Source organism: Sceloporus occidentalis, unplaced genomic scaffold (assembly GCF_023333645.1).
Source record: "Sceloporus occidentalis isolate IW3139 unplaced genomic scaffold, rSceOcc1.0.p SCAF_48, whole genome shotgun sequence".
In the NCBI taxonomy this organism is placed as follows: Eukaryota; Metazoa; Chordata; class Lepidosauria; order Squamata; family Phrynosomatidae; genus Sceloporus; species Sceloporus occidentalis.
The window spans coordinates 1,571,838-1,586,445 of record NW_028317028.1 but is presented as its reverse complement, the minus strand read 5'-3'; the positions used below and the strand labels follow the sequence as shown (position 1 = coordinate 1,586,445).

The 14,608-nt window shown below is 41.5% G+C and overlaps 1 protein-coding gene across 1 annotated transcript in view; it reads right to left on the bottom strand.

Moving 5' to 3' along the window:
• The window catches only part of LOC149289062 (putative E3 ubiquitin-protein ligase HECTD4), a 71,236-nt gene that overhangs the window by 47,366 nt on the left and 9,262 nt on the right, over positions 1-14,608 (bottom strand). Inside the window, exons 2-6 of the mRNA XM_089490995.1 lie at positions 13,183-13,697; positions 12,193-12,282; positions 9,880-10,010; positions 9,001-9,109; positions 4,908-5,046 (exon numbers count right to left, since the gene is read on the bottom strand). Coding sequence (XP_089347121.1) covers positions 4,908-5,046; positions 9,001-9,109; positions 9,880-10,010; positions 12,193-12,282; positions 13,183-13,697 — 984 coding nt within the window. The remainder of the gene's footprint in view (positions 1-4,907; positions 5,047-9,000; positions 9,110-9,879; positions 10,011-12,192; positions 12,283-13,182; positions 13,698-14,608) is intronic.

Genomic DNA, 14,608 nt, shown 5'->3' with positions numbered 1-14,608 from the left:
CTGCCTCCCACATATGCCACTCCACTCTGCCTCCCACATATACCACTCCACGCTGCCTCCCACATATTCCACTCCACGCTGCCTCCCACATATGCCACGCTGCCTCCCACATATGCCACGCTGCCTCCCACATATGCCACGCTGCCTCCCACATATTCCACTCCACGCTGCCTCCCACATATTCCACTCCACGCTGCCTCCCACATATTCCACTCCACGCTGCCTCCCACATATTCCACTCCACGCTGCCTCCCACATATTCCACTCCACGCTGCCTCCCACATATGCCCCTGTGCCTGATACGCCTTATACCCCCTGATACACCACTCCATCCTCCCCAGACATGCCACACTGCCTCCCAGACATGCCACGCTGCCCTCCCCATATGCCTTATATACCGTATATGCCTTATACCCCCAGAAATGTCACTCTGTCCTCCCCAGATATGCCTTATACCCCCAGATATCTCATAGTCCCCTCAGAGTCACAGACCTGTTCACAGCACACTTACACCATACTTTTATAAATAAGTACTGGGTTAATCTTCACTGCCCCCAGGATTTAGATTCCCCTTAGTCTGCCCCCCTTTACCTCTAACTGCGCCTTAAGTTAACTTTATTAAATTAATTAAATTAACCCTCAGTCCTCATCATTAAATTAACACTAAACACCCCATTAACCATAACTACCCCTAAATTAACTCTAAATACCCCATCAAACAAAGCATCCCCTAAATTAACCCTAAAGACCCCCATCAACCACAACAGCCCCTAAATTAACCCTAAACACCCCATTAACCACAACTGCCTCAAATTAACCCCAAACACCCCATTAACCACAGCTGCTCCTATATTAACCCTAAACACCCCATTAACCATAACTGCCTCAAATTAACCCCAAACACCCCATTAACCATAACTGCCCCTAAATTAACCCTAAACACCCCATTAACCATAGCTGCCCCTAAACACCCCATTAACCATAGCTGCCCCTAAACACCCCATTAACCATAACTTCCCCTAAATTAACTCTAAACACCCCATTAACCATAACTGCCCCTAAATTAAACCCCACCTCCCCTAACTTTCAGCAGCCCAAATATTATTTGTATACTTACAGTTAGATGAGTGTCACAGCCATGTGGTTCTGGCCTTCTGGGAGAAGGAAGGGGCGGGGCCAGTTGTCACAGTGATTACAGGGAGGGACTGGTAAGTAGGAGCTGCTGCTGTGAGTCACTGAAACGGTTTATATAATGAGGGGTATTTTTCAGAGCGTTTGCTCTGAAAAAACCCTCATTTTATAATCGATAAAAATCGATTCCACTAATCGATAATGAAATTCGTTGGCAACGATTTTCATTATCGATTATTATCGATTTTATCGATTAGTTGTTGCAGCCCTAAAATATATTGTAATGATAAGAAACAATCCATCTTCATGACTGCACTAAGTTACCCAACATTATACAGCAGAGTGCCATCCAGGGGCGTACCTAGAATATTTGGCACCTGGGGCGGATCCTGTATGTGGCACCCCCCCCAACACTTTAAAACTGCATAGATTCTATCGTTATATACTGGCGCAGACATTGAAAGTGGTACAGCATTACTGTTATCATTATATACTGAGGCAGACATTGACAGTGGTACAGCATAACACCTACCACTATATACTGAGGCAGACATTGACGGTGGTACAGCATTACACCTATCACTAGATTTTGAGGCAGACATTGATGGGGGTACAGCATAACACCTATCACTATATACTGAGGCCGACATTGACGGGGTACAGCATAACACCTAACACTATATACTGAGGCAGGCATTGACGGTGGTACAGCGTAATCCCTATCACTATACATTGAGCCAGACACTGATAAGAGTGCAGCATAACTCCTATCACTATATACTAACCCAAACATTGATGTGGTGTAGGCCTACCACTTCATTGTCTGGCTTAGGGATGCACCGAAACGAAAATTCTGGACTGAAACCGAAAATCCAGCATTTACTTGTCCGAAACCAAATATGACCCCCACCATAAAATAATCTCACACTTTTATTTAAAGTTAGTAACACAGCAAAATAGGACAAAAAATTCAATAACAATATTAATATATTATATATATATATGATTGTTAACAGCAATCACACTCCTATCATGCCCAGACATACCCAGATTCCAGCATGTACTAGCTGACTTGGTATGATAGGAGTGTGATTGCTGTTAGCAATTATATATATATTGTTATTATTATTATTATTGTTCACATGTGAACTCAGCACTGGAGGCATAGAATCAGACATACAAATCCTGTATTTGCAGGTATACAATAATAATGTATGGAAACCTAGATCACAGGTTGCACAACGCAAAGCCAGCTCTGGCGTCCACACTGCCCACATAGAACCTGACCAGCACCCAGATTACACACATAGGATTTACCATCTTTGTCCCCAAACAGCCCAGCATGAGTCAACTTCGTCCCCAAACAGCCCGGCCTGTGCCATCTTTGTCCCATAAACACCCTGCCTGTGTCATCTTGGTCCCCAAGGCTCAAACATCCTACTTGTGCCATCTTTGCCTTTCCACAAATCAATTTTACATACACACAAACACTTTAACAGTCACTCACTAATTCACACTTTCATTCACAAAATGAAACATGTACACATTCACAATGTACACAATGAAAAATGTACACATTCATTAATGCATTCTCACCACCTCATTAATTATCTCCCTCATTCAGACAATTCAATATTATACCCATCAACACTATCTCCCCCCCTCCCCCCTCACTATTTTGCACTTCCAATGGAAAACTCATTTAGCAGAGGTACAATTTTGATTTAAACCCCAAGTCACTGAATGCAACATGAAATTTGGATACATAGTTTGCACCCCTCAAATTGTAAGTTTTCTATTCTAAGAACAACCTGATTTGCAAGTTTACGCATTTGTCTTGCGCCTCTCATCAGACCAGGCAAGACCAAGAGTTAGCAGCTTACTCTGTATCTTTCCCTGCACCAGTCTGTAGCTGTTCTATCCGACTGATTGTAGGTCCAAGACCTAGCTGATGATGGGGCCTGTCTCATCACAAATGTCTTCACACAAAGGGCCAAAATATTATGGAAATGGTTACAAATGACAAATCTGGAAACCATCCTAAAAATTTTTAGGATCAATATAAAATAGCACAAAAAGTTACAAGCCAGATCTATAAATGTAAAAGATGAGCAGTAAGTATTACGGTATTGTTGTATGCTTTATTTTTTTTTTTATTTTTTTTTTTAACATATGTTAAACCTCACTCCAAATCAGGTAACATGGTTGTTTGTACAGCAATTAATCCCTCCCTAAAAATAACTTTTAATGTTATAACAAAACCAAAATTTCATTTTTGTAATACCAATGAAAACTAATAAGATAAGTCTCTTTCTGAGCACCCAACCAGTAGAATCTATATCACTAATCTGGAGCATACAGTATAGACCAGGGGTAGGCAACCTTCGGCCCTCCAGGTGTTGTGGACTACATCTCCCATAATGCTCTTACAGTCATAATGCTGGCAAAGCATCAAGGGAGATGTAGTCCACAACACCTGGAGAGCTGAAGGTTGCCTACCCCTGGTATAGACTAACAGAATGCCGTAGGGGCAGCTTAGTTTCCAAGAAAAAGTGACAGAAAACACCCCCCAGACACCTAAAAAAAAATTTCACTATTTATATATGGTGGCTTGTCTACCATTATATGCACTACAGAGAGTAGATGTTTATGCCGCCATTTATAACATCCCTAAAACCAAGTTTTACATTTGTGCTAAAACGTTGGTGTGGCTGTTCCTTTAACACAGGTTATTTAGGATCTCTGAAATGCAAAGGCTGCTTTAGATGCTGATTGTATTTGCTTAAGTGGCTTTGTGCTGGCATACTTGGCCAATTGAGATAATAGTCCTTTATCACAATGATAAGATTACAATGGCTCAATGGCTCTTTATTATCGCTGCTGAAAAGCAGACAGCAATCTGGAAAATCTATATGGCATCTGGAGATAAACCTTTAAATATTAGACATTAGACATATTAGACAATATTAGAAAAAGCTCTTTAAATACATACTGTTTTTTTATTGCAGCGTGTTTCAGAGAATAGTCTCAGAGCCAATGAATGCTACTGAAAGTTATCTTACTCTCTGGTGCAAACCAATTAATTTATATGTAATTGCTGGCCAGGTCAATAATAGCAGCCATTGCTACTTACAATAAAAAAAGAAAAACGGTGCAGAAATCAGGATGGTGAGTAAATATGACCAAAATGACCCTAAGGGTGAAATATGTTCTTAAAATATTAATATTTAAAATAATTTTAATTCTTGTTTAGATCCAACTGGTTTTTTTTTGCATGATTAATGCAAACGTGTTTATATAAAAACATAACTTGCTGCTAAAAACGTCCAACAATTAAATCGTCAATAAGAGAAGAGCATACACAAAAAGAAAGGTTGGAATGCAGCACTCAGCAGTGAAATGGTGCACGAGCCAGGGTACCACCAAGTCCCTCAATAAGGCTTGAGAAAGACCTGTGCGTCGAAACGTTGCCTGCGTCAAATAAACTCACCTTATCATTTGAGTGCTGATCCTCTCCTTCTTCATTTAAGAGAAGAGCATGACCAACTGGGAGAGACTTAAAAATAATTCACTAAACAGCATGTCCATTTCAGATGGAGAACTCAACACTCAAGTGATTAGTGCTTTCAGGCACTCGTATCTAGTTGTTTCCTCATACTGTGGAATACGTTTGCTAGAAGATTTATGGAGTTGGCGTTGGTTGATAGGAAGTCAGCCATATCAAGAACTCGAATCCAAGAAACATTAATAATTAAAGTAGGCCTTGGAGTAATTACCTGTAGAGTGTGCTGGTCAATTATCTGGAAAAGAAAATGAGGTTTGTTGTCAAAGGACGCTGGCCTGTGAAGCAGTTTCCCACATCCGTATGCAATCCAGCCAGCTTCTAGCTCTTCGTTTCGACAATAGACAAAGCCTCTGAAAGCAGTAATTATAAGGTTAATGGTATTACCCTACGGATTACACAACACTTACATGAGACAGAAGTATTCCTTAAAAGTAGTTAGATAAGAACCATACAGTAACATATTTATCAAGGAAGACAAGGATTCTTAGGGTGACTTTCCCTGCTCAAACATTGTGAGCTGATTCTTTATGACAATGCTAATTAAGATCTTCATTGGCCACAGTGTCAGTCTGGGTGACTGAGGCCAAGCCATTCTATCGGCAGTATAGTTAGGGTGTTTGGATTGTAGCCAGTTTTGTAACGACAGGTGTTGCAGAGGTTGCAACTGCGACAGGACCTGTCTCTCTATGGGGGCCAGGTCGGAAGAGCCATTTCTAAACAATTTTGAAACAGTATGGAGAGCCAGGAACCCGGCAGGGTCTCATTACTTCATATCACATAACCCTGCGGTACCCTGGAACCGTGCAAGCAGCCAGACAGAAAGCTGCAGGAGAGGTAAGGAGGTTCAGGCAGGATGGGGTATATCTGTTTGTATGTAAATGAGTAGGGCTGCAACTAACGATTATTTTCATAATCGATTAGTTGGCCGATTATTTTTTCGATTAATCGATTAATCGGATAAAAAAATGAATGTAAATTTTTCATTTATTTAAAATAATTTAATAAACAAATTGTTAAATACAAACGCAGAATAATAAAAAAACTTTGATAAAATACATTTCTTGTCTTTATTTCCCAACCAGCCCCCCCCAATTTATGCACGTTTGAGCACAGGCTTGCCACGCTGCCTCCCACATATGCCACTCCACGCTGCCTCCCACATATGCCACGCCACGCTGCCTCCCACATATACCACTCCACGCTGCCTCCCACATATTCCACTCCACGCTGCCTCCCACATATGCCACGCCACGCTGCCTCCCACATATACCACTCCACGCTGCCTCCCACATATGCCACGCCACGCTGCCTCCCACATATACCACTCCACGCTGCCTCCCACATATACCACTCCACGCTGCCTCCCACATATACCACTCCACGCTGCCTCCCACATATGCCACGCCACGCTGCCTCCCACATATGCCACTCCACGCTGCCTCCCACATATACCACTCCACGCTGCCTCCCACATATACCACTCCACGCTGCCTCCCACATATGCCACGCCACGCTGCCTCCCACATATGCCACTCCACGCTGCCTCCCACATATGCCACTCCACGCTGCCTCCCACATATGCCACGCTGCCTCCCACATATGCCACGCTGCCTCCCACATATGCCACGCTGCCTCCCACATGTGCCACTCCACGCTGCCTCCCACATATACCACTCCACTCTGCCTCCCACATATGCTACGCTGCCTCCCACATATACCATTCCACGCTGCCTCCCACATATACCATTCCACGCTGCCTCCCACATATGCCACTCCACACTGCCTCCCACATATGCCACTCCACCCCCACATATGCCACTGTGCCTGATACGCCTTATACCCCCTGATACACCACTCCATCCTCCCCAGACATGCCACACTACCTCCCAGACATGCCACGCTGCCCTCCCCACATATGCCACTCCAGTCTACCCCCAGATATGCCACTGTGGCCCCAGATATGCCTTATACACCCTGATACACCACTCCGTCCTCCCCAGACATGCCACACTGCCCTCCCCACATATGCCTTATATACCGTATATGCCTTATACCCCCGGATATGTCTCTCCGTCCTCCCCTGATATGCCTTATACCCCCCAGATATCTCATGGTGCCCTCATAGAGTCACAGACCCGTTCACATCACACTGACATCATACTTTTTTAAATAAGTACTGGGTTAATCTTCACTGCCCCAGGATTTAGATTCCCCTTAGTTTGGCCCCCCTTTATCTCTAACTGCACCTTAAGTTAACTTTATTAAATTAATCAAATTAACCCTCAGTCCTCATCATTAAATTAACCCTAAACACCCCATTAACCATAACTACCCCTAAATTAACTCTAAATACCCCATCAAAACAACTACCCTAAATTAACCCTAAACACCCCATTAACCATAACTGCCCCTAAATTAACCCTAAACACCCCATTAACCATAACTGCCCCTAAATTAACCCTAAACACCCCATTAACCACAGCATCCCCTAAATTAACCCTAAAGACCCTGTCAACCACAACAGCCCCTAAATTAACCTTAAACATACCATTAACCACAACTGCCTCAAATTAACCCCAAACACCCCATTAACCACAGCTGCTCCTAAATTAACCCTAAACACCCCATTAACCATAGCTGCCCCTAAACACCCCATTAACCATAACTTCCCCTAAATTAACCCTAAACACCCCATTAACCATAACTGCCCCTAAATTAACTCCCACTTACCCTAACTTTCAGCAGCCCAAATATTAATTTTATACTTACAGTTAGATGAGTGTCACAGCCATGTGGTTCTGGCCTTCTGGGAGAAGGAAGGGGGCGGGGCAAGCTGTCACAGTGATTACAGGGAGGGGCTGGTAAGTAGGAGCTGCTGCTGTGAGTCAGACTAAACGGATTATATAATGAGGGGTATTTTTCAGAGCGTTTGCTCTGAAAAAACCCTCATTTTATAATCGATAATAATCGATTCAACTAATCGATAATGAAATTCGTCGGCAACGAATTTTATTATCGATTATTATCGATTTTATCGATTAGTTGTTGCAGCCCTATAAATGAGCATGACATGTCTATGTATAAGTGTGCGAGCATGGATCTGGATGTGTATATGTAAGTGTGTGATATGAGATGGTGTATGTGTTAGCATGAGTGGAGGGAGAGGGAGTGTGTGTGTGTTAGAATGAGTGTGTATGTGTGTGTTAGTGAGTATGAGTGTGTGTTAACGTGTAAATTTGTGTTTGCATATGTGTATGACGGAAAGTGGGCAATAATGGCACAGACAAGTTGTTTGTGGGCCAAGATGGCACCAATTAGCTTTCTGGGGGCACTAACAAGCTAGAGCAATGATGGCACAGGCAGGCTGTGTGGGGGGCAAATGAGGTACTCACAAACCTTTTTAAGGCAAAGGTGGCACTATGGGACAAGTTGATGGTGAAGTTGGGGGCCCTGAGGTTTTTAGTTACGACCCTGGTTGTAGTCCTGTCATCATAGCTCAATCTTTAAGAAAAATAAATGACTAATACACAGGTATCTAAATACAATATGTAAAAACTAGAACTGTAGTAGTCATAAAAAAAAGGTTGATGTGTCCCTTTACTTAACAAATGCAATATTTTTTCTTTCCAACCCTATAAATGCAAATATGTATAAAGAGTTTGATTTTCGGATAGCGAATTCATTTATTGATTACAATAAAGACCGATGGGAGAATTGGTAAAAAAAAACTAAACATTAACATTTTGAGTGGCAAAAATTTTCAGTATAAAGAAGAAAAAGCACTGCTGGAAGTGCTAGCATGGCCCCACAGAACCCTGATCACAACATCATTGAGTCTGTCTGGGATTACATGGAGAGAGAAGCAACTGAGGCAGAACGTTGGACAGTTCTCCAAGATGTTTGGAACAGCCTACCTGCCGAGTTCCCTTAACAAAAGGTGTGCAAGTGTATCTTTGTTTGACAGCAAAGGGTGGTCACACCAAATATTGATTTGATTTAGATCAATAAATAAAAGGTGCACGGCACTGTGTTGACCAATGCATATTAAATGTCTACGTCTTCTGTCTAATCAGCGCATTGGTACTTACCACACAATGATCAGCAGATTTTCTTAAAGCACTATAAAACCAACCCTCCCTTATCCAATGTAAGTAAAAGTTCAATCACCATGCTGCGGTGATAAACAGGTCAATTTGTAAGATGTGTGCAGAGTGCAGATTTGATCATATTTCATAATTATTGCTAGATAAATCCAAGGTGTTGGCAAAAACCCACAACCGTATGAAGTACTGACAAGGACTCACCGTAAAGTGCCGTGCAGACCAGATCCCAGTTTGCTGATCCCTTTTCCTACGGAGTTAGTTGTGTACAAGTAAACCCCATCTGATGCCAAGCAGCGACCCAAGTCTGCATCTGCAATACCAAAGGCAGTTCCAACATTTCAATATATACCTAAGTGACATATCAGGGGTTATAAAGCATATCTGGGGGGCAGAGTGGAAAATCTATAAGTAAGGTGCATTATGAATTAAGGGAGGACCTTAAAAATGGCTATTGGCTTTCCAAATTTCTATTTGTATATAACCTATGCTGACTAACTGCATAATAGATACCAAAAATGAAAAAAAACATGTATTCTTGTTCATTAGATAAAATACCGTTTTACTATTCCACTCATGTGTATTTTTTCTCTAAAAAGATAGCACCAAACTTTAAGGGTGCAGCCTATAATCGAGCCAATACGGTATGTGATGTGGCATCCAGTCATTTAAAAAAAGGTTTACAGACTTCTGAACTCATGGCAGAGGCAATAACTGTCTGTTAAAGTACCACTTAGCATATTCACTAATGTAAAGTCAATGGCAACTGTGAGGGTTGCCTGCAGGAACTCCCATGGGCCAGGGTCTCTGGAAGTTTCAGATTAAGTCCATAACTCACGGTTCAGTACACAGCATTGTTCTACTCAATAGCAAATAAATGAAAAGGTTCTAGAGGCTTTCGATACCCCAAGTCTAGGAATACATTATTATTATTTTGCTTCATTAGTAATCTTACAGAGCCGATTCAATTTATCATGGTATCCAGCTGGCTCCAAATCAGTTGTCAATTCCAACCGCTGCTGCCAAGGAGCTATAACGTACCTTCTAGTTTAATCGCTTTGCAGTAATGTCATGATACCGTACCTTTGTTATCATTGTTTGCACCGCCAGTTCCATCAGGGGCTGGAAGCATATCCTCAAATCCCCAGGATACAATGTGTTTGCTTCCCAGTAAACAAGAGGGTGATCCTGGCCCTCCTTCCAGAAGCAGCAACCTTAAGACAAGACACATAACGAATCTGTTACGAGTGGGCAATTCTGAACTACGAATTCTTTACTTTAGAGTTCATATTTTGTAGTTTATGCATGGTTTTCCTATATTTGTACCAAATATGTATTTTGGGGGCATAGTTTCTTTTTTAGGCAAATGTTTTGATCCCCTCCCTTTCTGGCTTCCCAACAGCCATAGCCCTGTCCCTTATATTCCTCACCCAAAACTATATTTACTTACTCATGTCTCTCTTTCCCCTCTTGTAGCTTTCCCAAAACATCCCAATCCCTCCGCAAACCCCCATGTGAAACCAGCACGAACCCACCCTCCTGTTCTCTACATCCTCATTTGCACCCTGAATCAACTTTGTTGGCACTTAATAAATATAAGGTAATAATAAATAGAGAGTCTCCTTACGCATTAAATTATGCAGAGCTAAAGAACACACAGAATAGGCACAAACACTGTAATTTAGATCTTGCAGCATATCAAAGAGCTATATGGAACGCTATCGTGGTGTAAAAATCTTTACAGACGCATGCAGTATTACCGCATGTATTCAATAAGATTCTAGCCACAGACTTAATGGAACATACATAAAATCAGCATTACTTCTGCTTGTCTCTTGGGATTTGTGCTGGATGCATAAAGCAGTGAAATAACTCGTTTTCTCCTTCTGGTGTTCTGTACAGAACGTTCCTGTGAAAAACAGAGTGCAGCAGCCCGGCTGAACCGCACGGAGGAGGGAGATGCGTTGTTTTGTACAAGTGTCAGAATTAAGCACTGCCATTTTTTAAAGGGACACTACAGCCATCATGTGCATTTTAATGCAGGTGATAGCCGAGTGTCACCTTTACATCAACATTTTCAGAAAATCGTGAGAACATTCTCTATGCATTTTCTCTTTCTCCTCGTATCTTAGCTATTTAAATTGCAGGCGATCCATTCAGCCGAACGCACTGCATGCTCAACAGCATAATCGTATACTGTCCACCAGCCCGTTCCCGCGCTGGTTAGCATGACAGGGCATCTAATGAGATCTCCTTGCACGTCTCTTGGCATTCCTGAAGCTGCAACATTTTCATCAAGTCATTATTTTCATTTTATTTTTTTAATAAACGAAAGCATATGGAAGTTCTTAAATAATCTCTTTGTTGAGGGGTACTAAAGGACAATAGACAGTCCATTTAAACAGGCAAAACATTTTCACAGACAGGGAGGCTCAAAAAATATTGTGTAGTTGCTCCAATTATTAGTCTAGGGGGGGAAAAAAAGGTTAGTGAAGAATACATGCAACTCGGTTGGTTGTCTAACCAAGTGAGAGAACAAGGATTAATTGGCAGATTGCAGCCATTAGCCATCTCAGTACAGTACAGCCGCTCAGACAAAACACAATAAGAGCCAAGGATCTACCTCCAAAACGTGACAGTAGCAGCAATGTGCAAACAACACAAGAAGATCTTCAGATTTATAATAGGGAATTACAGACAAATGATAAACGCTTGCTTAGAGTAAACTCTAAATCTGCTGTACAAGTGGCACCAAAGACACTGGCCTACCGGGCATTTGGCAAGTGAGCCACATGGCCAGTGTGAACCTGTGTGTGTATAGAGGTACATAATGGACAAGATATTTTAATCTGTAACCACAATCAAATAAAGGTAATGTAATTTGGATAATGAATGTGTTAGGACTTGGAATAACTGACAGATAAAAACATCAGTTTTAATAATGAATTTACATAAATGTTAATTTCACAATACCCAGGACTTCATAAACATCTGGATCTAACAGGTTTAAAAAAAACAAACAAAAAAAAAACCTGATGACAAGATGAGGCCTTTTTAAAATGATTATTTTACATCAAAGGCTTTAAACATACTGAAATTACATCAGCAGACAATCTACAGACATGAAACCTTAGAGCTAAAAATCAGTTACATTTTTGTATAATTCATGGCCGATGAAAATCAGTGACTCCGAAAGTTACATTATGACCAAAAGTGCCCCAGTAACCATCTAGAGAGCTCTTAACCAAGAGTATTAGGCACAGAGAGACAGACGAAATCAATAATACCGCACATCTGACTACTCAGATCTCTTAATACGTTCTGTTACTGTGTTTGAATGCAAGCTTATATCTCTCACATCAGCTATGGAAGTCTGAGTACGGTGGGAAAACGTACCTATATAACACATCTGCCACAGGCAATGATCCCAAGTCGGTCTGTTTTTGTAGCAAGTGTACGGTGTGAATAAATGTTTTTAGCGATCCCCTGTTAAAATAAAAATAGATATTATACATTAAATATTGTTGTAAATAATACTTAATTTGCATGCAGCTAATTTCGGTTTTGATACTTTTCTGCAATTACAATATTTTCGGAGCATAAAATTACAGCTTTGTGTACGGTAATGTAGTTTGTTTTTGAAGGACACCTGGTTTTAGCCCAAGAGCCACAAAGCCGTGAACCAAGTCATTCTCACCATTGATTAATAACGGAGTAGTCTATGGAAAGGTGTATGAAAAGAAGCTCCTAAACATGTTTGCCCTACTTCTACAGTCTAGTCAACCTCTGCCGTAAAGGGCAATAAAGACTCGGAATTCACTTAAGAACAAATGTGCAGGTTCCTTTAATTCACATGTATTCACAGGATTGCATCAAATTAAGCACAAGTAACAAACTGATTCAGGCAAAAATACAAAGGCAAGCGGCGTGTTTATAATTAACTTTCCCCAGACCTATTTATTGTAGACCCATATGCTTGTAGGTAGGTGGTCAGATTGACTACTGGCTGCCATAGTGTGCTCGTTTTTTATTTTGTAGCTTTAGCACAGAGACCTTCCTGTACTCGAGAGATCGGTTGGTCTGCTCATAGGCTAGTCAGGTGCCAGCATTGATTGCAGATTTCTGCATTGCGTTCCCGTGGTGTCAGTGCTGATACAGTAGGACGACTCCTCGGTACAAGTAAGAATCTCCTACTTGCTCATAACACATGTCTATGTCTGAACAAAACCCTATGGCCGTTAGTCTGAGGATCCTCATCACCACCTTTTCTTCATTGATGGTGTAAATAAAGGCATCAGGTAGCTGGACTTTTCTCTCTTCAGTTTTAACAAAATTACATACTACCACTTTAAATGAAATGTTATTCAAACAAAAAACTTAACTTACCTGGCACATGCCAAGGCAACCAGAGCAGCAGCAGAATTTTCTTTTTGTTTATATGAGACTTCTTGACCCAACGTTGAGGTGTCCTCCAGCCAAGAGCAAAGCAAAGACTCTATTCCATTCAAGCAATCAGTTGGCTCTTTAGTCAAGCTCAAAGGCTGGCAATCCCTAAGGCAATTCAGTAGCACCTCAGCCGTTACGTTACAAAGAGAGGGGTCTGTTTTACTTTGAGACTGGATGAGGGGGAAAACCAGCAGAAGGCCCATGCGTGATGTAAATGGAGCCTGTTCTGGCTGTTGTAATAGGCCCTGCCTCTTGAGTAATGATAAAGTTTCCTCATCAGAGCCATCCCTTTCATGTTGCTCTTCCAGAGCCAGTTGGCGTTGCGCATTCCACAATCCACGCAGGGCATTCAGACGATACTCAAGCAAGCGTGCATATGCATTGCTCTGGTTCCCACACACTGCCCGCAAACGCTCTGCAAGCTCTGTTGGGTTCTTTGTCTCAAATGTTAAAATCTAAAAATAAAAACATTAAAAATTTAGTAATTATTCCAAGATATCTTGCTTCCATTATTAATGATTAGATCTTAAATGATTAGTACATCAAGAGTATCTTTAGACCCTAAACACAGGTTCTTACAGACCATACATTATTCAGCTACGTTAATGGTTTTAATAATCGATTTTAAACACTGAACACATTAATTTCTTTTAGTTTTCACCGAGGTTATTGTAGTAATGAGATGAAGTCCTGAGACAATACATTGTTTGCTGATCATCATCATCATCAAGCTCAACTGAGAGGAATCTTAGGGCATTTGCCATGAGTTCTCTCGAAACCGGACACTCAATGTTATCAACACTCAAACTGTCAACCACCACAAGAATCCAACCCTCAAGAACAGTCTTCATGAGATTTAAAAACAACAGTAAATAATCCAGATATGAAAAATATTCAACTGAAGTATTTTATGCCTTTTGAAAGTTAACGGCGTGTGCATCCCCACAAGCAAAGTGAAGGGCTTGGGTGGTACTTCCAAATATGAAATAATGGCAGAACGGGTTGAGAAACATCACTAGACATCGGTGGCGACAGCAGAGAGAGAGAAGAACAAGAAGACGAAGAGGGTGCTAGAGAAGAAGCAGAGCTGCAAGACATGGAAGCGGTCGGCGGAGAAGGTAGGGAGCCATTACAAGAGTGAGAGTGAATGTGGGCGTCAAACAAATTTAGTTTCTGATTTTAAAAAGCCCGCCACCGATTTTGATCCGAAACGGATGTGCATGAAGCTGAACAAACGGGCAAAAAACAAACAGAAATCGTTATTGGCACATTTATTCTCAACCATGCCAAGGTAAACTCAAATGTATAGAACTCTCGCCATACCACCATAATCGAAAGATTGTCACAACTCCAGAAACTCTGTAAT